The sequence below is a fragment of the Cetorhinus maximus genome, chromosome 2 (assembly GCF_964194155.1).
Source record: "Cetorhinus maximus chromosome 2, sCetMax3.hap1.1, whole genome shotgun sequence".
Taxonomy (NCBI): Eukaryota; Metazoa; Chordata; class Chondrichthyes; order Lamniformes; family Cetorhinidae; genus Cetorhinus; species Cetorhinus maximus.
Window position 1 is genome coordinate 124861422 of NC_135880.1, and position 26557 is coordinate 124887978.

General features: G+C 42.2%; 1 protein-coding gene across 1 annotated transcript in view; it reads right to left on the reverse strand.

The window, feature by feature from the left end:
- Positions 1-437: 437 nt before the first annotated feature.
- The window catches only part of LOC144697377 (transcription factor RFX3-like), a 433584-nt gene continuing 407464 nt past the window's right edge, over positions 438-26557 (reverse strand). Inside the window, exons 19-20 of the mRNA XM_078569355.1 lie at positions 19696-19738; positions 438-5305 (exon numbers count right to left, since the gene is read on the reverse strand). Coding sequence (XP_078425481.1) covers positions 5067-5305; positions 19696-19738 — 282 coding nt within the window. The 3' untranslated portion in view covers positions 438-5066. The remainder of the gene's footprint in view (positions 5306-19695; positions 19739-26557) is intronic.

Here is a 26557-nt window from a genome sequence, read left to right on the forward strand (position 1 = left end):
ATGAGCTACATATCTAGTTTTCATGAAATATTTTCTAGCAAAGTTCAGAAAACCTATTTGTTTAATAATGAACAGACTTGGCATTGTACTTTGTAAACAGCAAAGTGATGTTTTTCTTAAATCCAACGTCTGTATCTGTAAAACCATTTCAATACTTAACATTTGGCCTCTGAATCTTTGATTAAAACTTCTAAAGGTAATTCTGATCATAGAAACTTACTGTACCCACCCCAAAAGCAGGAGTGGAATAGCCACTAATAATGTGCTACATAAGAAGCGTAAGAACATAAGAAATAGGAGCAGGAGCAGGCCATTTGGCCTTTTGAGGAGGCTCTGCCATTTACTAAGAACATGGTTGATCTGCCTGTGGTCATAACTCCTCTTTCCATCCTACGTACATTACCGCACCGCCTCCCCACACCTGCCACTCCCCCCCCCCAATAACCCTTGACTCCAGTGCTGGCTCACAGGACAATGAGAAATGGATTCTCTTCTTCCACTGATCCCATTCTCTGCATCGGGAAATCTCACTATTGGCTAGCTGAAGGCTGGAGTGTTAATGGATGGTATATCAGAGGGGGAGCTAATAAATGCCACTTTCGCACCCCTCCTATAGGCCAGAAGAGCACCATTAGCAAAAACTTGAGTTCAGGTTACTCACCTAGTTCATGGTCAGCAAAATGTTATGTGTGTGCATGTGACACAGAAAGGAATGAAAACAGGAGGAGAAAATTATCCAAGACGTGAAAGCAATGGAGTTCTTTTAAATAACAGATTTTAAAAATAAATTGTAATTATTCCCAAATTAGCTGAGCTTTACCAATGTCAGTCATGACCATTGGATGCTACTTGCTGAAATTTAACCAAATTGATAATTAGTAACACCAGAACTGTGTCAGCATATCAAAATATTATGACTGTTCAGTGCTTCTGTATTCCACATCATACCGTTTGGCAAAAAAAATTAAGCACACGAGTAACTTCTACAATAAGGCTTAAATGGATTTGTACTTAGTTTATGTATATATATTTAATAAAGGCTGAAATAATTCACTCTAAGTGGCTCTTTGAAATGTGATGGTTTAAGCAGGAAAAAGTGCGAGAAAATTAAAATGCGGTTACCCAACTGGCACCAAAACAAAAACCACGAACTAGCAGCATATAGAAAGGCATGCAGACAGAGAAGCACTTCTACTGCCAAAACACAGAGCTTTCATTGCATACCTTCACGTATGAGAACAATTCACTGGACTGTTATCCATCAGTACTGAAACTCAATATAAAGGTCATGCTTCAATTCCAGTTTTTATACCAGGTAAAATGCCCATTTCTACCAATGTTCAAGGAGTCTATTGATTAAACAGAGCAGTGTGTGTTCTGTTCTACAGAACTACATTTTCTTGTTAACACGGGATCTACAGATGAACTCATTCCCCTACCAGCCCCTTAACAACCCTCTAAATTGCACATTACAATCCAAATATATCTGCAGCACAACAAACTAAACACTGAAAAAAAGGACAAAGATAAGAAATATATAGAAGGCTTTTCTTAACCATTACAAACACACCAGATACACCAGATAAACACATTTTGGTCCAGAACAGTATGCAAATGTTAACATAAAACAGAAATAAGTAATATGAGGTTTGTTTTTCTGAAGATCAAAGGGGGCAGAATGTTTATGAAATAAGTGCCCCAAATTGGTTTGAATACCATTAAGACTTGAATATGTTGTAAAACAAACCTTTGATGTTTGGTCTTAAAGCACAGAAAACAGAATCAAGGAGAACGCTTCCCCAAGGGGCAGCTGAAACTGCCTAATGACCTTAACTTGGTTGGTGCTGATCAGCATCAAAATGATATTGAAAAGAATGAGTATGTTTGTTTAAACCTAATTAGTTTGATAAACCAATTTCAAAACAACCAAATAATGTTTTTGTACATTTTCTTTTTGGTTTAGGAATACAGAGACTTTAAACATTTGAAATGTTCAACTGGTTTTCCTTGCCTGAAGTTTAACATTTAGGTATCTCGTTAGAATATCTGTAATTAAAATAAAATCCTAAATATAATTTTTTTTCCAGGGGGGGTGGCGGGGATGTGGGGAGGAATGTTCTTCAGCTGTTCTTATTTATACCTCAGTAAAATTTGTAAACACAACTGGCTTCAAAGAAGCACGTTTTAAAATCTACAGTCCTGTATTTGCCACCTTATTTAATGGTACATGCGTGTCTTACTGTCACAGCACTGGAAATTACCTCATTTGCAAACAAACAGAAATCATTGTGCGTTACAAGAAGCAGAGTTTCCTTTTGTCTTAAACTTTAAAAATGACTAATCATAGAGGTTTCTCCAAAGCCGCAGTACAAAGTTTGATCACTGATGATCTCCATTCCCTAACACCACTCCCCCACAACGAAAATTACATATTTTCACAAATTGAGACAGAGATTTGTGAAAACATCTGTAGTATCATATAGGATTGCCTTTAATTTATTTAATTGGAGAATCGAGTATCAGCAAACTGCATTTTCATCTCTTCAGGATCGATGTTCACAATATGTAGAGAATATATTGAGAGTCTCATTAAATTCCAAGCAATTATATGATAGAAAATGTGTGCAATGCCTTTGTCAATAGATGTTTAGAATTCGTTTTTTCTATAGAATGTGTGCTAAAAATGAATTAAGTATTCTGCATTAATTGGTGACTTCTGGATTTCCACAATCCTCAGACACTGTATGCTCCCTGTATTAAGCAACTGAAAAGTGTCTCAAGTCCTGATTAATGCATATACCTACTCATTCCTTCATGGCTTCATAAGACAAATATACTCATTCTTAGTGTAAGAAAAAGACATAGGTTTCTAACTAAGAATCATCACTCGAGCTTCCATTCCATAGCTTCCCCTGTGGGAGTAGAAAAACAGCAGGCACACCTTGCTGAACTACAAAAATTAACTCTCTCCATAACTGTTTAAGGCACTGTGTAATAGCCGAGGTACAGTAATCCCTGACGTACATTCCTGAAGCGGCATTTAACTGCCTACCAAGTCTGTTCCTACAGAATTGATGAGTATGTGTGAGGTGTGCCAGCTACAGTACTTTTGGTCTCGTCATCTTTGACAACCACACAGAACACACAGAAAACTCAATGTAAAGCTGCCAAGACTATACTGAGTACTACATTCCTTGCGTTCTGTAGTCACACAGAGGAGTTGGCTAATACAGCCACTGGAATCAGCTAGGATATCACAGTACTTAAACAGCAATCTTGCTAGTTTTAAACAAATCTGATGCATATTAAGAATTTTCACAAAATCAGATTTCTGTGCTTATCCATGCTTAAAATTTCCTGTGCTTAAAATCAGTCCAATTTCTCAATGTTGAAGTCAAAATCGTTTGAAATCTAAGTCTTATTTTACAGATAAAAAACTGCAATGGTTATTTGTGTTGACTAATGAAAAAGTTTTGAAGTACTAGCAACAGGTAGTATTGGTCAACCCCTTTTAAAGTCTTATCATAGCAGCTAAAGACATTACAGAAAAACAGATGGAACAGACAAATTGATTCATAATGAATGATTCCTGTCTGTCCTAACATTATTCACAGGTACAGTGGACTTCAAATGAAACAGTAAACTTTTGTTGGTCTAGCAAGACCTGATCTAGAAAGTATAATCAATCATAAGTGAAACAAATGCAACATATGTTATCACATACTGCAGCCTTGATCATTAACACTTTTTCCCAAAAAACGTTTTATTAAACTAATCTAGTTATTAAATATGGCTGCACTACTATGCAAATCAGTAGCATTCAAAACATTGATATTTCAAAGGGAACTCCATTGAACCTTCAGCAAAGGTAGGAAGTTGTTTTAAAGAATTGAATAGATTTTTGATTTTTGACAAGTTTTAAATACAGTACAGTTTTAGGAGACCAGTAACAATGAACACTGCCTCCCCTCTCAAGCTTTCAACTTCAACCATAAATCTACATTCCAAAATCTTCAACAGCAGAAGTATGGCCCGTTAATTTGAAAGAAAAAATTAGATTCCTCGGTGTGTAACAGTCAAATATTTGTGGTCAAAGCTTAGAGCACATCAATATGCTGAAATAAACTGCTTCATGGCTAGAATCCAGTAGAACAGCCCAGTTTCTTGTTCAGATCAGTGACTGTGACAAAAGGCAGAATGGGGATTTTCTGCATTCAACTTTTGAAAGGAAACTTTCAATGTTGTGAGATATGCATGCAACAAAAAAAAAATCTCCTGGAATAACATGGACAGAAACATTGAGGATTTTAGGTGCTCTGGTCATAAATTAATAGAATGTATTTGTACTAATCTTTGAGGTAACAGCAAAATTACTAGAAATCTGAGGCATTAATGGTGGCGAGGCACAAGAATTGTTACTTAAGCAAACACTTTGGTCAAGAATACTGTTGATAATTACCATGCCACACCTCCAACCCAAAATATAACCAATATTCATTTATTACAATGTTTGACTTAAGTTATTTTTAAAATACACTTTATGCATGAATGATGGAACCACCTAAATGTGTTATAAGTAGTGATAAGTACAGTTTTATCCTATTGTAACTTATCTAAGTGCATTCAAACAATGTGGCAGAACTATCACTCCTGGGTCCTATTGAAACCGATTCAAACCAAAAAAAAGATGATATTAGCAGTGAGATAACAGGATATTGTTGGATTCTAGCCCTGACCTTTAGGTACTTCTGCTGTCAAGTGAGCATATCCTGTCCTGAAGTATGTATAAGAATATATTTTCAATCAAAAACTGAACTAAACAAAACTTATACTGTTAGAAGTTCATCATAATTACAATTGCCATGACTACAGAGTCCCTTTAGTCAACATGATCAATATGGGACCAAAAATAACCTAAAAACAAAACCTATATACACCCAGTTAGTGTATGAGAGTAACATTCAGCATAGCAGTATGTATCATCTCAATAGTTGAAGCCACAACACAGTCAGACTTCAGGCTTGAAGTAAAGAAGAGGGATAATCAATGAATGGTCAAATTATTGGTTAGACTGCCGTGTACGTACTTCCAGCAGTGCTGCAGTGCCTGGCACTAGCCACACTAGTAATGATTTGGTCAGCATGAAGAGGGATCAGTGGGTCCTGCTGCATGCTGCTGTTGAGAGATGGTGCAACACAGACACTCTGTAGTGTCTGGGTCAGGTCTATTTTTTCTCTTTTGAACGGTGGTTCTCCAGGATCTTCCAATTCATCATCCATTTCGCTGTCAACTTCACTGCCTTCATCTTCAGAGGGAAAGGAAAAATACAAGGTACTTAGTATATGTATTATAACACTGCTGAAGCATGCTATTTTGGATAACAGATTCTCAAGTTTGAGTATGCTTTGTGAACACAGATCTAGAATCGGAAATAGCTCCTCACCTGAAGGTTAAAAGACAGTTTGAATTTGAGAGTGTATTGTACATAAGATGAAACAGTCTGGAAATAGGAATATGTTATGTTAAGAACAGCACAAATATTTGGAGCTGAGAGGTTGCTAGAACAGCCAAATTCTACTCTTTATTACTGTCATTTGAACTCCAAATATATTAAGTTCTTGATAACACATTCCACCCTAAGTTATACTATAACATTGTCAGCTTGATTCAGCTGCTATAGCACTCAGTTGGCAGGCAGGTGTGGTTCAAGTCCCATTCCAGGACCTGAGCACACAATCTAGGCTGACTTAAGTTTGTCAGGAAGACATAACAATTCTCATAATGTTATTGGAATTTATTGTGAGTAATAGTGGGGTATGTGTCTATGTCTGTGTGTGTGTGTGTGTGTGTGTGTGTGTGTGTGACTTAATTGAATTAAAGGCAGCTGGTCTGAAGGTTTTGATGTATTAGAAGATAAGCAAGGTTTGAAATGTTAAGTAGGTAAACTTAGGGGTAAAGGGAACATTTGCATTTTTAAATACACCAGGCTAGATTGATTTCAAAGAGGGGTGAAATGTGTCATCTAGCCAGGAGAAGTAAAAAAAGTGGCCAGAATTTTTCTGTCAGCGAGTTGGGGGTGGGGCCTGCTCGCCGACGTGAAAATAACACGGGATGATGTCGGGGGGAATCCCTGATGTTATCCCGCCCCATTTAAATATTCAGGAAGGCGGGTGGACAGTGCAATCAGCTGTCTGCCCGCCGACCTGTCAATGGCCAATTGAGGCCATTGACGGGATAATTAATCCAATTAAAGGCCCTTCCCATCCAACCTTAAGGCTGGCGGGCAGGCCAGGAGCCCCAGCAGGCTTCTGAAAAAATGAAACCTCATCCACTGGCGGGATGAGGTTTCATGTCTGTTTTAAAAAACTTTAATAAACTTTATGTGATATTTATTAACACGTCCCATCTCGTGTGACATTGTCACATGAGGGGGACATGTTAATTTTTTTTTATTTTTCTAGTTTTTAAGTTTATAAAACTTTCAGCGCTCTCCCTGAGACAGCACTTAGTCTCACGGAGATGTGCGCTCTTTCGCATGCGCGAAAGAGCGCACTTTGACATTTGGGGAATCTCTCCCTCCCGGCACAGGAAGCGCATAGCAAAATTTTGCCCAGTGTGTTTATTTTCCCAAAGATTACTGGTAAAATTGGTATTATGAGAGATTTTTATTATCAGAGAGGTAAAGTCCAAAGACATAGTAAAACAATGGGAATTTGCATTCAAAGGGATAAATATGTATAAAGGAGTGAAGGCTGTATGTAAGGGTAGGCATTCTACGATCTAACAAGTGTGAAACTCTCCAGTATCTAAGCTTCAAGCTGCTGTCTACAAAGAACTGAAGTTAAGAAAACTCACTTTGAAATTGTTCAGGTTATCATGTTTCTTTGCCTGGTTCTTTTAAAATCTATGGCCAGAAATTTCCCCCCATTGGTGGGGTTGTGTGGGGGCGGGTGCGAACCCAATTGTGTCCGCGCTGCCATTTTACGTGGGCGGGCCAATTAAGGCCCACCCATTATGATGCTCGCCTGGAAGCGCTGTGCGCTCCCTGTGCAGGCGGGGGGGATTCCCTGAGCAGCTCCCTGCTAGCTTTCGCACATGTATGCAAAAGAATGCAGAGATCTCCCTTCAGGGAGATTTGTTTCAGTGTTAAACTTTTAAATAAAGGATTTTTAAACTTTTGAAACATGTCCCCTCATGTGACAGTGCCACATGAGCTGGGACACGCTATTGAAATTTTGGAAAAAATTTTACTGATTTTTTAAACACTTTATGAAACCTCATCCTGCCCGTGGATGAGGTTCCATGAAATATGCGAAGTCCACCTGGGCTCTTCATCTGCCCACCAACCTTAACGTTGGATGGGCAGCTCATTTAATTGTTTTAATTAGTTTTTAACAGGCCTTAATAGGCTTTTGACAGTTCGGTGGGCACGTAGCCGACTCGGTTGTGTGCCCGCCGAACTGACAATCTAAATGACGCGCGGTGACATCGGGATGCACGCCCGACATCACCACGTGTCATTTTACGTGTTCGCAAGTGGGCCCCGCACCCTGACAGGAAAATGCTACCCTATGTGTCTCACTGTTGCCTTAATGAAAGTGTAGCTGGGAGTTAGCTTAATTATGGGATTTAGAAGTTATCATAGTAGTAATTTGTAGATTTATGTAAGTACTTAAAATCATTTCTTCTATTAATAAAGGTTTAATTTAGTTTTGTAAGAAACCTATAAGACTTGGTAGTCTTATTACTACTGAGTTCAAGGCATGCATCTTGAAATTTACACAAATTGCAAAACAGTTGTGGCAGTTTTAAGTTTCCCTTCGTGTTTTGAGCAGCTTAGCATTTACCATCGGCTGTGCCATAACAAGTGCTATAACTGAGAGAATGTAGTATTTTCATGGGTGCTGCTTTTTGGTTAAGACATTAAACCCACATCTTAAAAGCAAAAAGCTAAAAGCTACTGCGGATGCTGGAAATCCAAAACAAAAACAGAATTACCTGGAAAAACTCAGCAGGTCTGGCAGCATCGGCCGAGAAGAAATCAGTTAACGTTTCGAGCCTTCATGGCCCTTCGGCAGAACTGAAGCATAGTTAGGAGAAAGGAGAAATATAAACTGGTTTAAGGTGGGGGGAGGGGGCGGGTGGGGGGGGGGGAGAAGAGAGAAGTTGAGGGTGTGGTGATTGTGGAGATAAGCAAGCTGTGATAGGAGCAGATAATCAAAAGATGTCACAGACAAAAGGATCAAAGAGGTGTTGAAGGTGGTGATATTTGTCTAAGAAAAGTGCTAATTAAGAATGGAAGACAGGACATTCAAAGTACAGCTCTAGTGGGGGTGGGGTGGAAAAAACTAACAAGGTTTTAGTTTTAGATTTAAAAATAATGGAAATAGCTGGGGAAAGAAGAATCTACATAAATTATTGAAAAAAAAGGGGGGCGGGGGGGGAGAAACGGGGTGGGGATGGGGGGAGGGGGAGTTTAAGATCTAAAGTTGTTGAATTCAACATCCAAAAAGAAGAATCTATATAAGTTATTGAAAAAAAAGGGGGGGCGGGGGGGGAGAAACGGGGTGGGGATGGGGGGAGGGGGAGTTTAAGATCGAAAGTTGTTGAAACCCACATCTTGCCTATTTCAGCGGCTAAGGTGGACATTAAAAGTCTCCATGGCACATTTTGAAAAAGTGCAAATGTTCTTGGAAAGAATTCTTCCAATATCACCAAAAATAGATCACTGGGGTTTTATCGCATTGATGCTTATGGAACCATGCTGAGCACAAACTCGTAGCCATGTCAACTGACATAACAGTAACTGCACAATATAATTCATTCTAGTGCTTAGGGACATTTGAGAGATTGAGGGTGCAATCTGAAGGCAGGGCCCAAAATACACAACATTTCTGCTCATAGGCGGGATGACTGGCCATGCGCGATCACATGACAGTCAGCCAATTAGATATTCGTGGTTGAGGAGCCCAGTCAATCGTGGCGGGGAGTGCAGCAAGTCGACAACACCGCCATTACCTCACAGGATTGAAGGTCTGGGCGCTATATTTAAAGGTCATCCAGATAGGCATTCAATCCCTACAAGCCAGCAGCATCAGAATGGCTGTGTGAGTGGATGTCTTGAGATTACAACTGTTGCCAGAATCTTCTGATCTTTTCCCCCCATGAATAACTTTAACTTCTGCTGTCCTCAGGCACCTTTGATCTTCTCTCCATTAGCCTCAAACCCTCACTCCATCACCCTTGCCCTGCCTTTGTTAACCCTTGAGCTACCTGTCATCACCCTTGCTCAATGTTCATTCTGTCTGTTTCCCCCATCATCATTAATCTGCCCCCTGAAACCCTGGACTTGCCCCCCATTACCTCTGACCTAGCATTCATCATCGTCAACCCTCCCCCTATAATCCATGGCCTTCCTGCTGTTGACCTTCCCTGTATTACCCTATAGACCAGCTTTCTCCCACTGTCCCCCATGAGACTTTGTAGGGCCGCCATCTCACTCCCTCCCTGCTTCCCTCGGTTAGCAATGCCTCATTCCCTTTTCACAGCTGCCACTCTATCTCATTCATAATATTTTCTCTTTCTTGGTTCAACAAAGTTCCGCATACAAGAGAAAGCAGCTCCTACTCAGCCCAAATACACCAGGAAGACTACCTCACCTGGTGCTGCACATCATGTTTTAAGCAGTCCTGAATCTGAAGGTACGTGTTTCTCGTTTGCTGATTATTTAATTCAAAAGGCACACTTCATTCTGGTAAAGTTGCATTTTAATAAGCATGCATGGCACTCTAATGTATTAACAGGTTCCTGACGCCTCAATCTGCCACCAACGTAATACCGTAGTTTCAACCCGCCGTCAGGAAGCTGACCCATTGCCCCCTGCTCAAGCCCACCACGCCTCCTGCTCCTCAGAGCTTCATAAGATTCCACCCTGAGGCACTATATAAATACAGCAGACAAAGGTGAAATTCATCATGGTTATTTTGTGAGTTATTCTATTTGGCCGAAGTTTTTTTGACAGTAGTAATCAAAGGTTTATTATTTATTTAAAAATCAACTTCCATCATAGCAAAAGGCCAAATTGAGGTAAGTTTTACAATCAATTATTTTTCCAAGTGAATGTCAATCAAAAATCTGTCTTACTCAGCCTTGAATATATTCAATGACCCAGCCTCTATGGAAGAGGATCCCAAACACTAACAACCCTCGGAAGAAATTCTCCAAATCTCCATCTTAAAGGCAGACTCCTTGGCGGGATTTTTCCATCCGCCCTCTAAGTGTCTAAGTATGGTGGTGGGTGAGAAAAGCATTTTTTTTTCCCGCTGAGCACAATGGCGGGTTTTTGTGCAGTATTGTCCGCTCCCCGCCTCATTAACAATGCAAAAACCGGAAGCAAGTCAGATTGTGGGCGGCGGCCTCTGATTTGCCCGCCTTGCTGCGACCTTAGCGGTTCTTTCCTCTGGGCACTATATTTAAAGTGCACCTGCACACAGCCTTCTCAATATCTCCAGGCCAGGATTGCCCCATGGAAGAAATGGCCCTGAAAGGCAAGAGGAACGTGGCTCCCAAGTTCAGTGACACTTTGCTGTGCTCCCTGCCGGATGCTGTCGAGGCCCACTGGATGTCCTCTATCCCAGTAATGACTGCAGGAGGTCCAGCAAAGCTACCACGCCAGCTTGGGAGGCGGTGTCTTTGGCAGTCAGTGCAACACAGTGCAGCAAAGATCAGCAATCCAGTGCAGGAAGAGGATAAATGATCTTATCTATGCCGGCAGGATAAGTCAACCATCTCAAGCCCGTCAGGCTGTAGCAGGGTGACACTCCACACACCCACACCCACACATGCACAAACACTCACACACTCCTTTGCATCTCCATCTGGCCTCATGTCCAGTACACATTGTGTCCTCATCCACTCGCCACCCACACAAGGCAGGCATCCATATCATTTGCCTTAGTGTGTGATCTCCTCACAATCTTTCCATTTGTCTTCATGCAGGATAAGCTCGCACATAATAAGAGGGAGAGGACCCAGCCCACGGGTGGAATTGTTGAAATTAAGGCCCTCACTCCATATAAGCAGCATGCCATCATGCTGGCAACTTAGAGAGATGGGGGTTTTAAAAAATATTTTTGGGGAATATTGTGTTATTCTGTGGAAAAGGCTGTGTGTGTGTATGATTTAATTAGGCTGGGCAGAAATTTTTTTAAGATTCATTCACAGGATGTGGGCTTTGCTGGATGGGCCAGCATTTATTGCCCATCCCTAGTTGCCCTTGAGAAGGTGGTGGTGAGCTGCCTTCTTGAACCACTGCACTCCATGTGGTGTAGGTACACCCACAGTGCTGTTAGGAAGGGAGTTCCAGGATTTTGACCCAGTGACAGTGAAGGAATGGCGATGTATTTCCAAGTCAGGATGGTGAGTGACTTGGAGGGGAACTTCCAGGCGGTGGTGTTCCCATCTATGTTCTGCCCTTGTCCTTCTAGTTGGCAGTGGTCGTGGGCTGTCTAAGGAGCCTTGGTGAATTCCTGCAGTGCATCTTGTGGATGGTATAAACTGCTGCTACTGTGTGTTGGTGGTGGAGGGAGTGAATGTTTGTAGGTGTGGTGCCAATCAAACAGGCTGTTTTGTCCTGGACAAAGGAGGCAGATTATCTGGGACATTTAAAACATGAAAAGGATAGAGGTGTTAGGTTGAGGTACAAATAAATGGATTAGAACTAACATTTGCATTTTTAGATAAGTTGAGAGTTTGTTTGAATACCAAAGGGGAGTCAGAGACGACAAGAAACAAGTTTGAGCCTTGTAGGAGTTTCATAGATCAACAATAGTGGGGATATTATATTTTACTGACCCAAAAGCAAATACAATATAGAGACATGAAAGATTTTATATTTGGAAGGATTGGAGTTCAAAGAGGCGTGAGAAAACAATGGAACCTGAGATGAAAGAGGAAAAAAGGTATTTTAGAGTTGCTGTTTGAGCTGTTGAGGTAACAGCTGGAGCTGTTTGAGGTATTGAGGTAGCAGCTGGAGCTGAGTTGGGAAGCTGTTAGCTCTGGGCTGGGAGGAGATGCCATTTGAACCAGCCAACCAGTCAAGCCAGAAAAGTCTTGGGCTGCAAAAAGCAGTTTTATTCTGAAGTTTGGATTCCACAGCAGAATGGAAGAGAGTTAAGAGGTCATGTGGTATGCCTTTATCGAAGCTACAGAATTTTGCCTTGGGTAATATTACTGGATTTTGTATAGATAAATATCTATAAGGGAGTATTGCCTAAATGATGTTTACCTGTGGGTCTGACCAAATGGAGAGTCCTTTTGGGGGAAATGTTTTGTAAGACCGACCTTAATTATGTAACTGTAATCTTGTGTGTTTAAGTTTTCTTTTATTCTTGTTAATAAAGCCTTTACTTTTAATTTTTAAAATCCCAAAAGTGTAATTGGACTTCTTACTGCTGAGATTGGTATGTCGTCATCTTGTTTTCAGAATAGAGTGAAAAAGGGTATGGCCCGTAAGCCAATTTTCCCTCTGGGATTTGGTTTGTGCAGCAATTAACACCGGCTGTGGTCATAACACAACAGTGAGATGGGTGCCACCCCAAGTGAGGACCCTGCATCAGCTCATCCCTCAAACAACCATACTGTGAGTCCATTCTGCTATCTTCCAGTCGCTTATCATGCTTACGTAATCTCTACTTTCTTTCACAGGCACCTCTGGAAAGCGTCGGAGGACAATAACCAGCCAGACCCTCATCTCCAGCCCTGAGGTCACTTGGAGGTCGAAGAACAGGACAGCACTGTTGAAGATCCGTCACAGCACTCACCCACATCCCCACCAGTGCAGAAATACACACTTCGGGGGAGACCTAGTTCTAGGGTAGCCTAGGTTTGGGGGTGGGGGGGGTCACAATCTGGTGAGCATAGCAAACAATCTGGTCCCCAGCAGGTGGAGGCAGGGACATCCAAGGTAACCAGGGCTGCTTCAGACCAGGATTCTGCTGAGTTTGATTCTGATGACGAGCCTCTGGACTCGGTCCGAATGCACTTTGTGGAGCTTAAGTGATAGTCAAGGGAATATCAGGAAGGGTAGTCAGCTGCTTTGCACAGATTGCAACGAATGATGGAGGAGTTCATTTGCGTTCAGTCTGAGATTATAGCGCCGGCATGCCAATGCACTGAGGTCAACACTGGTAGGATGGTGGCCGCCATGGAGAACTTGGTCCAGGACAATAGTCCTGCACTGTGCCAGGAGCTGCACTTCGTCGGTGTAGGAATTGGTGGCATCTATCAGTGGCTAAGCGGAAGGAATGTTTGATGGTACACCTTTCCCCCGCCCCACTTGACATGACTGGCTGCTATGTGATTTGTTTGGCCAGGTGCTGGGAGCCTCAATCACTGCACGGTCATACTACACTCTGTGATCCTCATGAGGTCTAATATTCATTGGGAACTGTAATTATTGGAGGTGGCTCTGAGACTTCTCATATGTGAGCCTGACAGTGCCAAGATTGTGATCTCCTGCTTTAAAGACACATCTGGTGCTTGCCCAGTTGCTTAAATGGTCTAGACCTCGTTATCGCTGTGGACAATTGGCAAGCTAAGAACAAGGGGTTAAAGCAATGAGTTCTATTACTGCCATGGCTGGTTATTAATCTCACATGAATACACTTCATTGCTTCACTCTCCTGATTCCCTGCATTTTCATTGAATGGCTCCTAAGGGAGGTGCTGACATAGTGGTATTGTCGCTGGATTGGTAATCCATGGACCCAGGTTCGAATCCCACCACGGCAGATAGTGGAATTTGAACTCAACAATCTGGAATTAAAAGTCTGATGATGACCATGAAATCACTGCTGATTGTCTTAAAAACTCATCTGGTTCACGAATGTCCTTTAGGGAAGGGAATCTGCCATCCTTACCTGGTCTGGCCTACACGTGACTTCAGACCCACAGCAATGTGGTTGACTCTTAAATGCCCTCTGAACAAGGGCAATAAGATACCCACATCTCATGAACGAATAATTTTTTAAAAAGTCTCAGGTGTCCATCTATCTTCATTAGGCGACACACAATTCAGCTGGTGTCACTTTGCAGTGCACCAATCCTCCAAATGGCCCTCAGAGCCTTCACCAGCTGAGCTATTCCTCAGATTAATTTTGTCCTTCAATTTGCAAGATGGTGGTTCTAAGGCCTCACTACCAGACCAGTTTGGATCCTCCCTTGTGTGAGTGCAGTAATCCCTGCCATCTTCCTGGGAATGCATTATGTTCAGGTTTCTATCCCTCCAAGGATTCTCAAGCCTTTCCCTCCAAAGCTTTATGCCAATGATGATTGTGGGAGATATCCCTGTGTAACACCGTTCATGCACTGAGGCAGATGTGCCTATGTTCCATTGGCAGATTAGCTGCAGATTTGCTCTGCGACCCTTATTACATAGTGAGCCCACCCTCCCTCCACCCCCATGAAACCTTTGAATGGCCCTACAATTCCTTTTAACCGTCTACAGCTTACGTTGACTGATTGTGCCAATTGCAGCCCTTTATTGACCCAGAAACCCGTGGTAATGAGGTGCCTGTTACAACGACCACACTCTACTCTGCGCACAACATGCTGGGCATGAACGACAGTTTACTACCATGCCCTCCCTCACCCTTGTCTAGGACAGGGACAGTCCTTGCAAGGTCAGCACTGTAAAGTTCAGCATCTCGTCATTTTGCCATCTTCCAATCTGGCCCTAACTCGCTTATGACTCTCTCTAAGACACTCTTCTCCACTCTGGCCCAGAGGACAGAGGACGCTTCCAACCTGCACCCACCTAGTCACGTGTCGGAGTGCATCATTTGCCACTTTCACCTCTTCCCGGTGGAGGCTTTGCCCTGCGGCACCTCCTACACCACCCCTGCCTTACTGCTGGTCTGGTAGGTAGAACTTTGCCTGTGATACCCTCCCGGAGAGCGATGTGTTGCTGCCTGCGAAGCCCGGCACTGAGTTAAGGTGCTGCGCGATGAAAGGTAGGTGAACAAACCTTGAAGTCACGAGTGAAGTGCTCCTCACCTGGTCCAAATCGCTTGTATGCCATCGTGAAACACATCAGTTTAATTAAGCGCCAATGTGACCTCTTGATCCAGCGTGGGGAGATGATACCGGCAAGCAGTCTTTATAATGAGTATTGATAAGATTTAAATGTATTCAAATGGCTTTCCTGACATTGTGGATCGGGAAACACGCTCCGCCATTGAAGTTCAGAGCAGATGATGGGACCCTGTTTTCTTGCTCTGGGGATTTTTATGCTCTGGGGATATTGTTCACATGCGCCTATGGCACCTGTTGCGGGTGGGAGCCGAAAATCCCGGCCCTTATTTTTAAACTGTGTCCTCTAGTTCTAGATTTCCCCACGAGGGGAAACATCCTCTCAGTGTCTACCCTGTCAAGACCCCTCAGAGTCTTAAAAGTTTCAATAAGATCACCTCTCATTTTCTTAAACTATTCACGATCTATGAATCCAATATATATAGGCCCAACTTACTCAACTTTTCCTCATAGGACAACCCTTTCATCCCAGGAATCAATCTAGTGAAGCTTCTCTGAATTGCTTCCAATACATGTATATCCTTCCTTAAGTAAGGAGATCAAAACTGTACACAGTATTCTAGGTTATAGTCTCATCAATGCCCTGTACAGTTGTAGCAAGACTTCCCAACTTTTATACTCCATCCCCCTTTCAATAAAGGCCAACATTCCATTTGCCTTCCTAATTAATTGCTGTAATTCCATGTTCTTTTTGGGATAATGGGGAATGTCAAAGTATTCTGCAATCTCCCTTTAAATAATATTTTGTATTTCTATTCTTCTCACCAAAGTGGACAACCTCACATTTTCCTACATTATACTCCATCTGCCAAATTTTTGTCAACCCACTTAACCTATCTATATCCTTTGCAGACTTTCTGTATCCTCCTCTCAAGCTTTTCTACCTATCTCGAAGGGACTTGTGAGAGTAAGTCCCATTAGTTTTCCCGGTATTTTTACTCTAGTGATCGTGATTGTTTTAAGTTCCTCCATCCCTTTTGCCTCTTGATTTTCTCCTATTCTTGGGATGCTTTTTGTGTCCTGTTTGAAGCTATTAATGTCTATAATATTGGAAAATATTTTTATTTTAAAATAGAGGTTTAGTCTGTGGGTGTGTCTTAATTGGATTAAAGCCAGCTAGTCTGGGTGCTTTGATGCATACTAGTTTTGAGATGCAAGAGAGGTAGAGTGCATTTGCATTTTTGGAATAGAGTATTCAAGAAGGTGAGTGAAATCTGGCAACTAGCTAGCAGAGACCAAGCAATATGTTTATATTACTAATAAAATTGGTAATATGAAAGTGGTTTTATTGTCAAAAAGGCTAGTGATACAATGAGAATTTACACTCAATGAGCTGTGCTGGGTATAACTTCAGTAGTTTTCGTGTGTGCAGAGCAGAGGCAATGTAAGGTCAAAGCCTGTAAGCCTACCACTGTGTCTGCAAGGAACCAAAGTGAAAGGAACCTCATTTTGAATTTGTAAATGCTTTGCCTGGTGTCTGCTTAAAAATCTATGGGTTGCTGTTAACTTAATAAAGATTAGTTTGGGAATTTGTTAAAAGTTATGATAATAGTAATTTGTAGCCATGTGTATATATTTAATTTGTGTGAATTAATAAAATGTTTCATTTAGTTTAATATAAAACCTTTCGAGAACTGGTGGTCTGATTCCTGAATTTAGGGTTGCATCTCACATATCACTTAAAATATAGGTTATGACAGTTGTTTAAAGAGTGATTTTTAAATAACACAGCTTTACCAAAAGGCTGTCTCATAACAGTCTTCTACCATGAAGTCAGATACAAAATACTTGTTCAAAATCTCTGCAATTTCCTTGTTTCCGATTAATTCTCCGGTCTCATCCTCTTAGGGACCAATGCTTACTTTAGCTTATCTCTTTTTATATGGAAGCTTTTACTGTCTGTTTTTAATATATCATCACCAAATATGGCCACAATGAAATTTGTCCCTTCATTAAGATTGTAAATTCATTGATTCATAGATCATGAACAGTTGAGGCCTCAGCACAGATCCCTATGGCACCCCACTAGTTACAGCTTGCCAAGTTGAAAATGACCCATTTTATCCCATCTCTCTGTTTCCTGTTAGTTAGCCTACCCTCTTATCCATGCTAATATATTGCCCCCAACACCATGAGCTTTTATCTTGTGTAGTAACTTTTTATGTGGTACCTTACTGAATGCTTTTTGGAAATCCAAGTGCACTAGATTACCGGTTCCCCTTTATCCACCTTGCTTCTCACACCTGCAAAGAACTCAAATTTGTCAAACACGATTTCCCTTTCACAAATACATGTCGACTCTGCCTAATTATATTATGATTTTCTAAATGATCTGCTACTGACTGCCTCCTTAATAATGGTTTCCAACATTTTCCCAATGACAGATGTTAAGCTAATTGGCCTAAAGTTTCCTGTATATGCTCTATGAGCTCAAACTCTAGGCTACCTTTGCAATTTGATTTGTCCAACTGATGTGAAGAATAAAGTCACCGACGATTACTACAGTACCTTTCTTGTAAACCCCCATTATTTCTTGATGTATACTTTCTCCTAGTGTGTAGTCACTGTTAGGGGGCCTTTAGACTACTCCTACCAGTGACTTATTTTCTTTGCTTTTTTTTTAATCTCCATCCAAGTTGATTTTACATCTTGACCTTCCAAAACAAGATAATTTCTCACTTGATCTCATCATTTATTAACAGAGCTACCCTACCTCCTTTTCCTTTCTTCCTGTCCTTCCAAAATGCCAAATACCCTGAAATATTCAGGTTCCAGCTTTGATCACCTTGTAACCATGACTCTGTAATGGCTATGTCATACTCATTTATTTCTATTTGTGCTATCAATTCATCTATATTGTTACAAATGCTGCTTGCATTCAGATAAAGAGTTTTTAATTCTGTCTTTTTCCTGTCTTTCCCTACTCTGACCTTATTTGCTGGTGCAATGTTATGTCTGCATGCTCTGTTCCTTCCTATCACACTCTGGTTACCGTTAGCTGTATCATTACACTGAACTATTGCCTTGTAATTTTTCTTTAACTTTCCAAATCTCCGCTCATATGAACCCTCCTCACTCCAGTGATCTGGAATGCACTGCCTTAAAAGGTGGTGGAAATAGATTCAATAATAACTTTCGAAGATGAATTGGGTAAATGTTTGAAGTGGAAAAACATTCATGGGTATTGGGAAAGTGCAGGGAAGTGGAACTAATTGGATAATTCTTTCAAAGAGCTGGCACAAACATGATGGGCCAAATGACCCCCTTCTGTGCTGCAACATTCTATGATTTTAATCAGCATCCATTGTCTATACACCATAACAATTATCCACTGAAACAAGAAAAATTACGTATACCAGGGCCAGGATTTTCCCGTCAGCGAGGGGCGGGGGGGGCCTGCTTGCTGACACGTAAAATGACGCACGGTGACGTTGGGCAAGACTCCCGACGTCACCGCGCCCCATTTAAATTTTCAGGTAGGCGGGGGGCTCAGCAAAATCAGCTGTGCGCCCGCCGACCTGTCAATGGCCAATTGAAGCCATTGACAGAGTTATTTAGCTAATTAATAGACCTGCCCGTCCAACCTTAAGGTTGGCGGGCAGGCCAGGAGCCCTGGCGGGCATTAGAAAAAGCATGAAACCTCATCCACGGGCGGGTTGAGGTTTCATGTAGGTTTTTAAAATTTTAATTGAAGTGTTTTTAAAAGTTATGGACATGTCCCAACTCATGTGACACTGTCACATGAGGGGATGTGTCAGGGATTTTTTTTTCTATTTTTAATATTTTTTTTACAGTAGAACCAATCTCCCTGAGGCAGCACTTAGCTTCAGGGAGATGAGTGCGCTCTTTCGTGCGAATTTTCGTGCGAATGCGCGAAAGAGCGCACTCTCGGGTTTAGGGATTCCTGCCCGCCTGCACAGGGAGCGCATAGCGCTTCCGTGCAGACATCACGCTGGGTGGGCATTAATTGGCCCGCCCACATAAAATGGCAGCGCACCCCCAATTGGGGCCGCCGATTGGAGGTGCGCCTCTGTGCGCCTGCTCTTCAACTTTCCCCACAACAGGGGAGAAAATTCTGCCCCAGATTCCTGAAATCTTTGAAAACGTATCAATAATAGAATTAAATAAACAATTAACTGAGAAAGTTAACTGATAGACATCATTGATATTGGTGAGCTGATGTATACATCAGGTAATCGAAATCATCTCTGACAATAACATCAAAGAAACCACTGATAGCCATAAGATGAAATAAACAACCCACAAACACCACACTACTTTGGTTATTTTACATACAAAAACAATTGGTACAAATTGTTTGTGCTAATGGCACTTGTGAATAATAAACATTTCACGCTTGTTAAAGAATAACTGTAAATCATTGTCGTTAGTCTATTATCATATTTCTAATTCATTTCTGCTGTTGCTTTTTTGTGTATATTGAACATACAAATGATGCAGACATTTTAATGCTTAAAGTTTGTAAAATATGCAACTGCATCTAAATTTACCAATGGTAACAATTGTGAAGGAGAGACATTTTGAAAAAAGGCACAGTGGTGACTTTACCGGTGCAATACGTTACTAACGTAGATCACCTACTTACCTTTATCCATGTTTACTGGAGACAAACCACTGAGATCGGTAAACTGAAACAAAAACAAATTACATTTATGAGTCTCAAATCTCAGTACAGCTGTAAGAAAAACATAATTTTTTTATGATTTGTTCATGGGATGTGGGTATCACTGGCAAGGTCAGAATTTATTGCTCATCCCTAATTACCCTTAAGGAGGTGGTGGTGAGACGCCTTCTTGAACCGCTAGAGCTCAAGTGCTTTAGGTTAACCACAGTGCTGTCAAGGCATGAGTTCCTTGATTTTGATTCAGTGACAGTTAAGAAATGGTGTTATAGTTCCAAGTTGGGATGATATATGACCTGGGGGGGAATTTGCAGGTGTTGGTGTTCCCACGTGCCTGCCACCCTTGTTCTTCTAGGTCAAAGAGGTCACTGGTTTGGAAGGTGCTGTTGAAGCAGCCTTGGTGAATTGCTGGGGTGAATTTTATGCTCCCCTAACTGATGTGTTTGAAGGTGAAGGTCTCATAAAATGCAGTATATGGCTTGCATGCTGCCAGACCACTTGCTCCCAATTTGTCCTCAATTTTATGTGGGATGGTAGAGGCATGGATGCCCTGTCCACCCTTGGACCTATTGAGGCCCTTAATTGTGCAGTTAATGGTTACTTAATTACTTTATCTTGACCTGTCACTATTTTAACTACAACAGGGGAGGTCCATGCCAAGCGGGTAGCTCGGCAGCTTTTACTGGGTGTAATGACTTGAAGGACTAGACAGGTTTTAACAAGAAACAGATAAACCTTATTATAGAGAGCTTTTCAGATGCTATATGCATATGAATGAATATTTTGTCTCCGTGTTTACAAAGGAAAGGGAGGATGTAAATATAGTAGTCCAGGAGGAACACTGCGAGATATTGGATATTGGACGGGATAATCATAAAGAGAGAGGAAGTACTCGAAGGGTTGAAATCCTTGAAAGTTGATAAGTCACCAGGGCCAGATGGATTGTTTCCGAGGCTGCTGAAGAAAGTCAGGGAGGAGATAGCAGATGCTCTGAGGACGATTTTCCAATCTTCACTAGATACAGGGGAGGTACTGGAGGACTGGAGAAATGCAAACGTAGTTCCATTGTTTAAAAAGGGATCAAAGGAAATGTTAAACAATTATACGCCAGTTAGTCTTACATCGGTGGTGAGCAAATTAGTTAAATCAATCCTGAGAGAAAGGATTAACTGTCATGTGGAAAGGCATGGACTAGTCCGGGATGGTCAGCATGGATTTGTTAAAGGAAGGTCTTGCCTCACAAATTTGACTGAATTCTTTGAGGAAGTGACAAGAAGGGTTAATGAAGGTAGTGCAGTGGATGTTGTGTACATGGATTTTAGCAAGGCATTTGACAAGGTCCCACATAGCAGATTGGTCAGGAAAGTAAAAGCCCAAGGGATTCAGGGTAATGTGGCAAACTGGATAAAAGGTTGGCTTTGTAACAGGAAACAAAGGGTAATGGTCGATGGATGCCCTTGCGAATGGAAAGTTGTCTCAAGTGGTGTTCCGCAGGGCTCAGTGTTGGGACCCTTGCTGTTTGTGTTATATATTAACAATTTGGACGTGAACGTGGGGGGCGCGATTAGGAAATTTGTAGATGACACAAAGATTGGCTGAGTAGTGGATAGCGTAGAGGATAGCCATGATCTCCAAAACGATATAGATGGGTTGGTTGAGTGGGCAGTAAAGTGGAAGATGGATTTTAACATAGAGAAGTGTGAGGTCATACATTTAGGGCGGTTAAACAGTTACAGGGATTACACAATAAATGGGAATATACTAAGAGGGGTAGATGAAGTGAGAGATCTTGGCGCACAAATACACAGGTCCCTAAAGGCAGCAGTTCAAGTAGACAAGGTTGTAAAGAAGGCATATGGGATGCTCTCCTTCACTGGCAGAGGTATAGAATATAAAAGTAAGGATATAATGTTGGAATTGTATAAAACACTGGTGAGGCCACAACTGGAGTATTGTGTGCAGTTCTGGTCACCACATTACAGGAAGGACGTAATAGCTCTGGAGAGAGTGCAGAGGAGGTTTACAATAATGTTGCCAGGGTTAGAAAAGTGTAGCTACGAGGAGAGATTGGATAGGTTGGGATTATTTTCCTTAGAACAAAGAAGGCTGAGAGGTGACTTGATTGAGGTGTACAAAATTATGAAGGGAATAGATAGAGCGGACAGGATAAAATTGTTTCCCTTGGTGGAGAATTCTAGAACCAGGGGACATAGATTCAAGATAAGTGGCAGAAGGTGTTGGGGGGACATGAGGAAGAACTTTTTTACGCAGAGGGTAGTGGGTGTCTGGAATTCGCTGCCCAAGTTGGTGGTAGAAGCAGAAACTCTAAACTCGTTTAAAAAGTACCTGGATCTGTACTTTAAGTGCTGTAAGCGGCAGGGTTATGGGCCGAGTGCAGCAAGATGGAATTAGAAAGGGCACCTGGGTGTCCTTGGGCTGGCATGGACAAGATGGGCCGAATTGCCTCCTTCTGTGCTGTAACTTTTCTATGGTTCTATGCTCGATCAGGACCCTTGTCAGTAAGCACCCCCCAGATTACCTGTGCTTAGGGCTTATTGGTCGGAGCCTCCAAGAACATCACGTGACTCCTGATAAACAGCAGAAGAGGCTATACCTTCAGTTACTACCTTTCCTCCCCCTTTAGTTTTTTTTTACAGTTTCTATATATAGAGTACATCTGAATATCCAACAACATATACATATATATAACTTCAAGTGGTTAAACATTAAGCCTCAGGGGTGCTTTCCTTATTTGGTTAGAGCAGCGTAGCTCTACCACTTGAGGTTCCTCCACGGGATCGACCTGATCAGGAACAGCAGCATGAGATACATCATTAGAAAGTGGTAGTTCAGGGTTAGGCAACTCTACAGAGACATCTGAGAGAGTACAGAGCATGTCTATTCTAGGTCGATCTGTCACCTCAGGGATTGATGGTTCGACGTTAATCACAAGCAAAATAGGTGGTTATTGGAATGTCTCTCTAACATGAATATGGTCCATGTGTTTTCGAACAATTTGGTCTTCCACTTCCACCTGGAAGGATAAGGGACCAGTCTCTGAGACAATGGTTCCAGGAACCCAAACAGGTTCACTTCAGAATTCTGCACGAATACTGTGTCCCCTAAAGTGAATGTGCGAGCTTTGCTATGAATATCGTGATTCAATTTTTTATTACTCTGATTCTGCTCTACCTTCCCCTCTAAGTTTGGAAACACCAGGCTTAACCTTGTACTTAGGCGGCAGATCATCAATAATTCAGATGGTGTAGAACCTGTAGTCGAATGTGGCATATCTGAGAGGAAAGCGGGAAAGTCGAGTTTCTAGAGTACCTTCTGATAACCTCTTCACTTAGTAAGCCCACAACCCATGGATCAGATTTAAGCTCTGCAGTCCTACCACATTCAGTTGTGAATGGTGGTGGACAATTAAACAACTCATTGGAGGAGGAGGCTCCACAAATATCCCCATCCTCAATGATGGAGGAGCCCAGCACATCAGTGCAAAAGATAATGCTGAAGCATTTGCTACAATCTTCAGCCAGAAGTGCCGATTGGCTAATCCATCTTGGCCTCCTCTGGAGGCCCCCAGCATCATAGTTGCCACCCTTCAGCCAATTCGATTCACTCCATGTGATATCAAGAAACGGCTGAAGGCACTGGATACTGCAAAGGCTATGGGCCCTGACAATATTCCGACTGAAGACTTGTGCTCCAGAACTTGCCACGCCCCTAGCCAAGTTGTTCCAGTACAGCTGCAACACTGGCATCTATCCGGCTATGGAGAAAATTGCCCAGGTATGTCCTGTACACAAAAAGCTAGACAAATCCAACCCAGCCAATTAGCAATCCATCAGTCTACTCTCGATCATCAGTAAAATGATGAAAGGGTTCATCAACAGTGCTATCAAGTGGAACTTGCTTAGCAATAATCTGCTCATTGATGCCCAGTTTGAGCCACTCAGCTCCTGACCTCATTATAGCCTTGGTCCAAACATGGACAAAAGAGCTGAACTCCTGAGGTGAGGTGAGAGTGACTGCCCATGACATCAAGGCCACATTTGACCAAGTGTGACATCAAGGAGCCCGAGCAAAACTGAAGTCAATGGGAATCAGGGGGAAAATTCACCACTGTTTAGAGTCATAACAAGCACAAAGAAAGATGGTTGTGGTTGTTGGAGGTCACTCATCTCAGCTCCAGGACATCACTGTTGGAGTTCCTCAGGATAGGGCCCTAGGCCCAACCATCTTCAGCTGCTTCATCAATGGCCTTCATTCCATCATAAGGCCAGGAGTAGGGATGTTCACTGATGATTGCACAATGTTCAGCACCATTCGCACCTCCTCAGATACTAAAGCAGTGCATGTCCAAATTCAGCAAGACCTGGACAATAGCCAGGCTTGGGCTGACAAGTGGCAAGTAACATTCGTGCCACACAAGTGTCAGGCAATGATCATCTCCAACAAGAGAGAATCCAATCATCGCCCCTGACATTCAATGGTATTACCATCACTGAATCCCCCACTATCAACATCCTTGGGGGTTACCATTGACCAGAAACTGAACTGGACTAGCCATATAAACAATGTGGCTACACAAGCAAGTCAGAAGCTAGGAATCCTGTGATGAGTTACTCACTTCCTGACTCCCCAAAGCCTGTGCATCATCTACAAGGCACAAGTCAGGAATGTGATGGAATACTCCCCACTTGCCTGGATGAGTGGAGCTCCCACGGCGCTCAAGAAGCATTAACCCTTCCAGGACAAAGCAGCCCGCTTTATTGGCATCATATCCACAAACATTCACTCCCTCCACCACCAACACACAGTAGCAGCAGCATGTACCATCTACAAGATGCACTGCAGGAATTCACCAAGGCTTCCAAACCCACGGCCACTATCATCTAGAAGGACAAGGGCAGCAGGTAGATGGGAATACCACCAACTGAAAGTTCTCCAAGTCACTCACTATCCTGGCTTGGAAATATATCGCCGTTCCTTCACTGTCACTGGGTCAAAATCCTGGAACTCCCTCCCTAACAGCACTGTGGGTGTAACTACATTACACGGACTACAGCGGTTCAAGAAGGCAGCTCACCACCACCTTCTCAAGGGCACCTACAGATGGGCAACAAATGCTGGCCTAGCCAGCGAAGTTCACATCCCATGAATGAATAAATAAAAATTTTAGATTTGAAAGTTTGCACAGCTCCCTCAGCTAAACCATTTGATGAGGGATGCTAAGGGGCTGTTTTAATATGTCTGATTGCATTTAAATTCATGAATCTCTGAAATTCTGTACTGGTAAATGCTGTACCATTATCAGAAACAATGATTTCTGGTAGGCTATGTATGCTAAAACAATGACACAGCTTCTCGATAGTTGCACTCGATGTAGATGATCTGACTTCGTATGCATCCATCCAGTTAGAATGTGCAAGTGCAATCAACAAAAACATGGTACCTAAGAATGGTCCTACATAATCAATATGTAGTCTAACCCAGGGTCGACAAGGCCACTCCCACGGATGCAGTGGAGCTGAAAAAGGAAACTTCTGTTGTTGCTGACAATGAAGACAATGCTTGACCTTGTTTTCAATGTCACTGTCAATGCCGAGCCACCAGACATAGCTTCGCACAAGCATTTTCATCTTTGATATGCCTGGATGCGCACTGTGAAGCTGTCAAGAGTGGTTCTCTTCCTTGCAAAGTGACGACGACTCTTGATTCCCACAACAAGATTCCATCTTGACAACTTAGCCCTGTTTTTAGGGCATGGAATGGTCTCATCTCTTCAGATACAGATGAATTTGACTACCCTTGCAAAACAAGGTCTCTAGCTTTCGACAAAATTGGATCTCTCTTCATCCAATTTCTAATTTGCTTTGCACACACAGGCGAAGAGTCCAAGAAATTCAAAACTAGCGCAACTTCTTGTGACACTGGAGCATGTACAATGCTATCTGGTAACGGGAAATGACTCAGTGCGTCTGCATTTGCAATATGTAAACCAGGATGGTGCATAAAAGTATACTCATACGCAGGTAATATCAAAGCCCAACATTGTAGTCTTGCTGACGCTATTGGATGAATGGCCTTATCCTCACTGATTAAACCTATTGTTTATGGTCTGACACAATGGTGGAATGTTGTCCATGCAGGTACTGGTGGAATTTCGTCACTCTGAATACCACTGATAAACCTTCCTTTTCTAGCTGGGAATAACCCTTCTCGGCTGTGGAGAGGGTTCTCGAGGCATAGCCAATGGGCCTTTCTGATCCATTTTCCATTCTGTTAGAAAACACAGCTCCTACGCCTTAAGGAGAAACATTGTATATTAATACCAATTCTTTTGATGGGTCGTAGTGTACCAATAAGCACAATGAATGCAGCAGTTTCCTTACTTTCACGAAGGCCTCTTCCTGTTGTGACTTCCACGACCAACGGTGATTCTTTTTCAACAACAAGCATTCTGGTGCTAACACTGTTGATAAGTTTGACAAGAGGCGGCTACAATAATTGATCATACCCAGGAAAGACATAAGTTCGGTTACATTGGACGGTGAAGGTGCATCTTTGATTGCCCTAACTTTCTCTTCTACCAGATGCAAATCCATGGCGTCCACCCTGTGACCCAGGTAAGTCACTTGGCGCTTGTAATGTGCATTTTTCTTTCTTTAATCATATACTGGCTTCCATTAGTCTTCTTAGCACCTCCTTCAGGTTGGCCAAGTGTTCGGTCTCAGTTGACCCTGTGATCAGAACATCATATAGGTATACTACCACTCAGGGAAGTTCTTGCAAAAGACTCTCCATTGTCCTCTGGAAG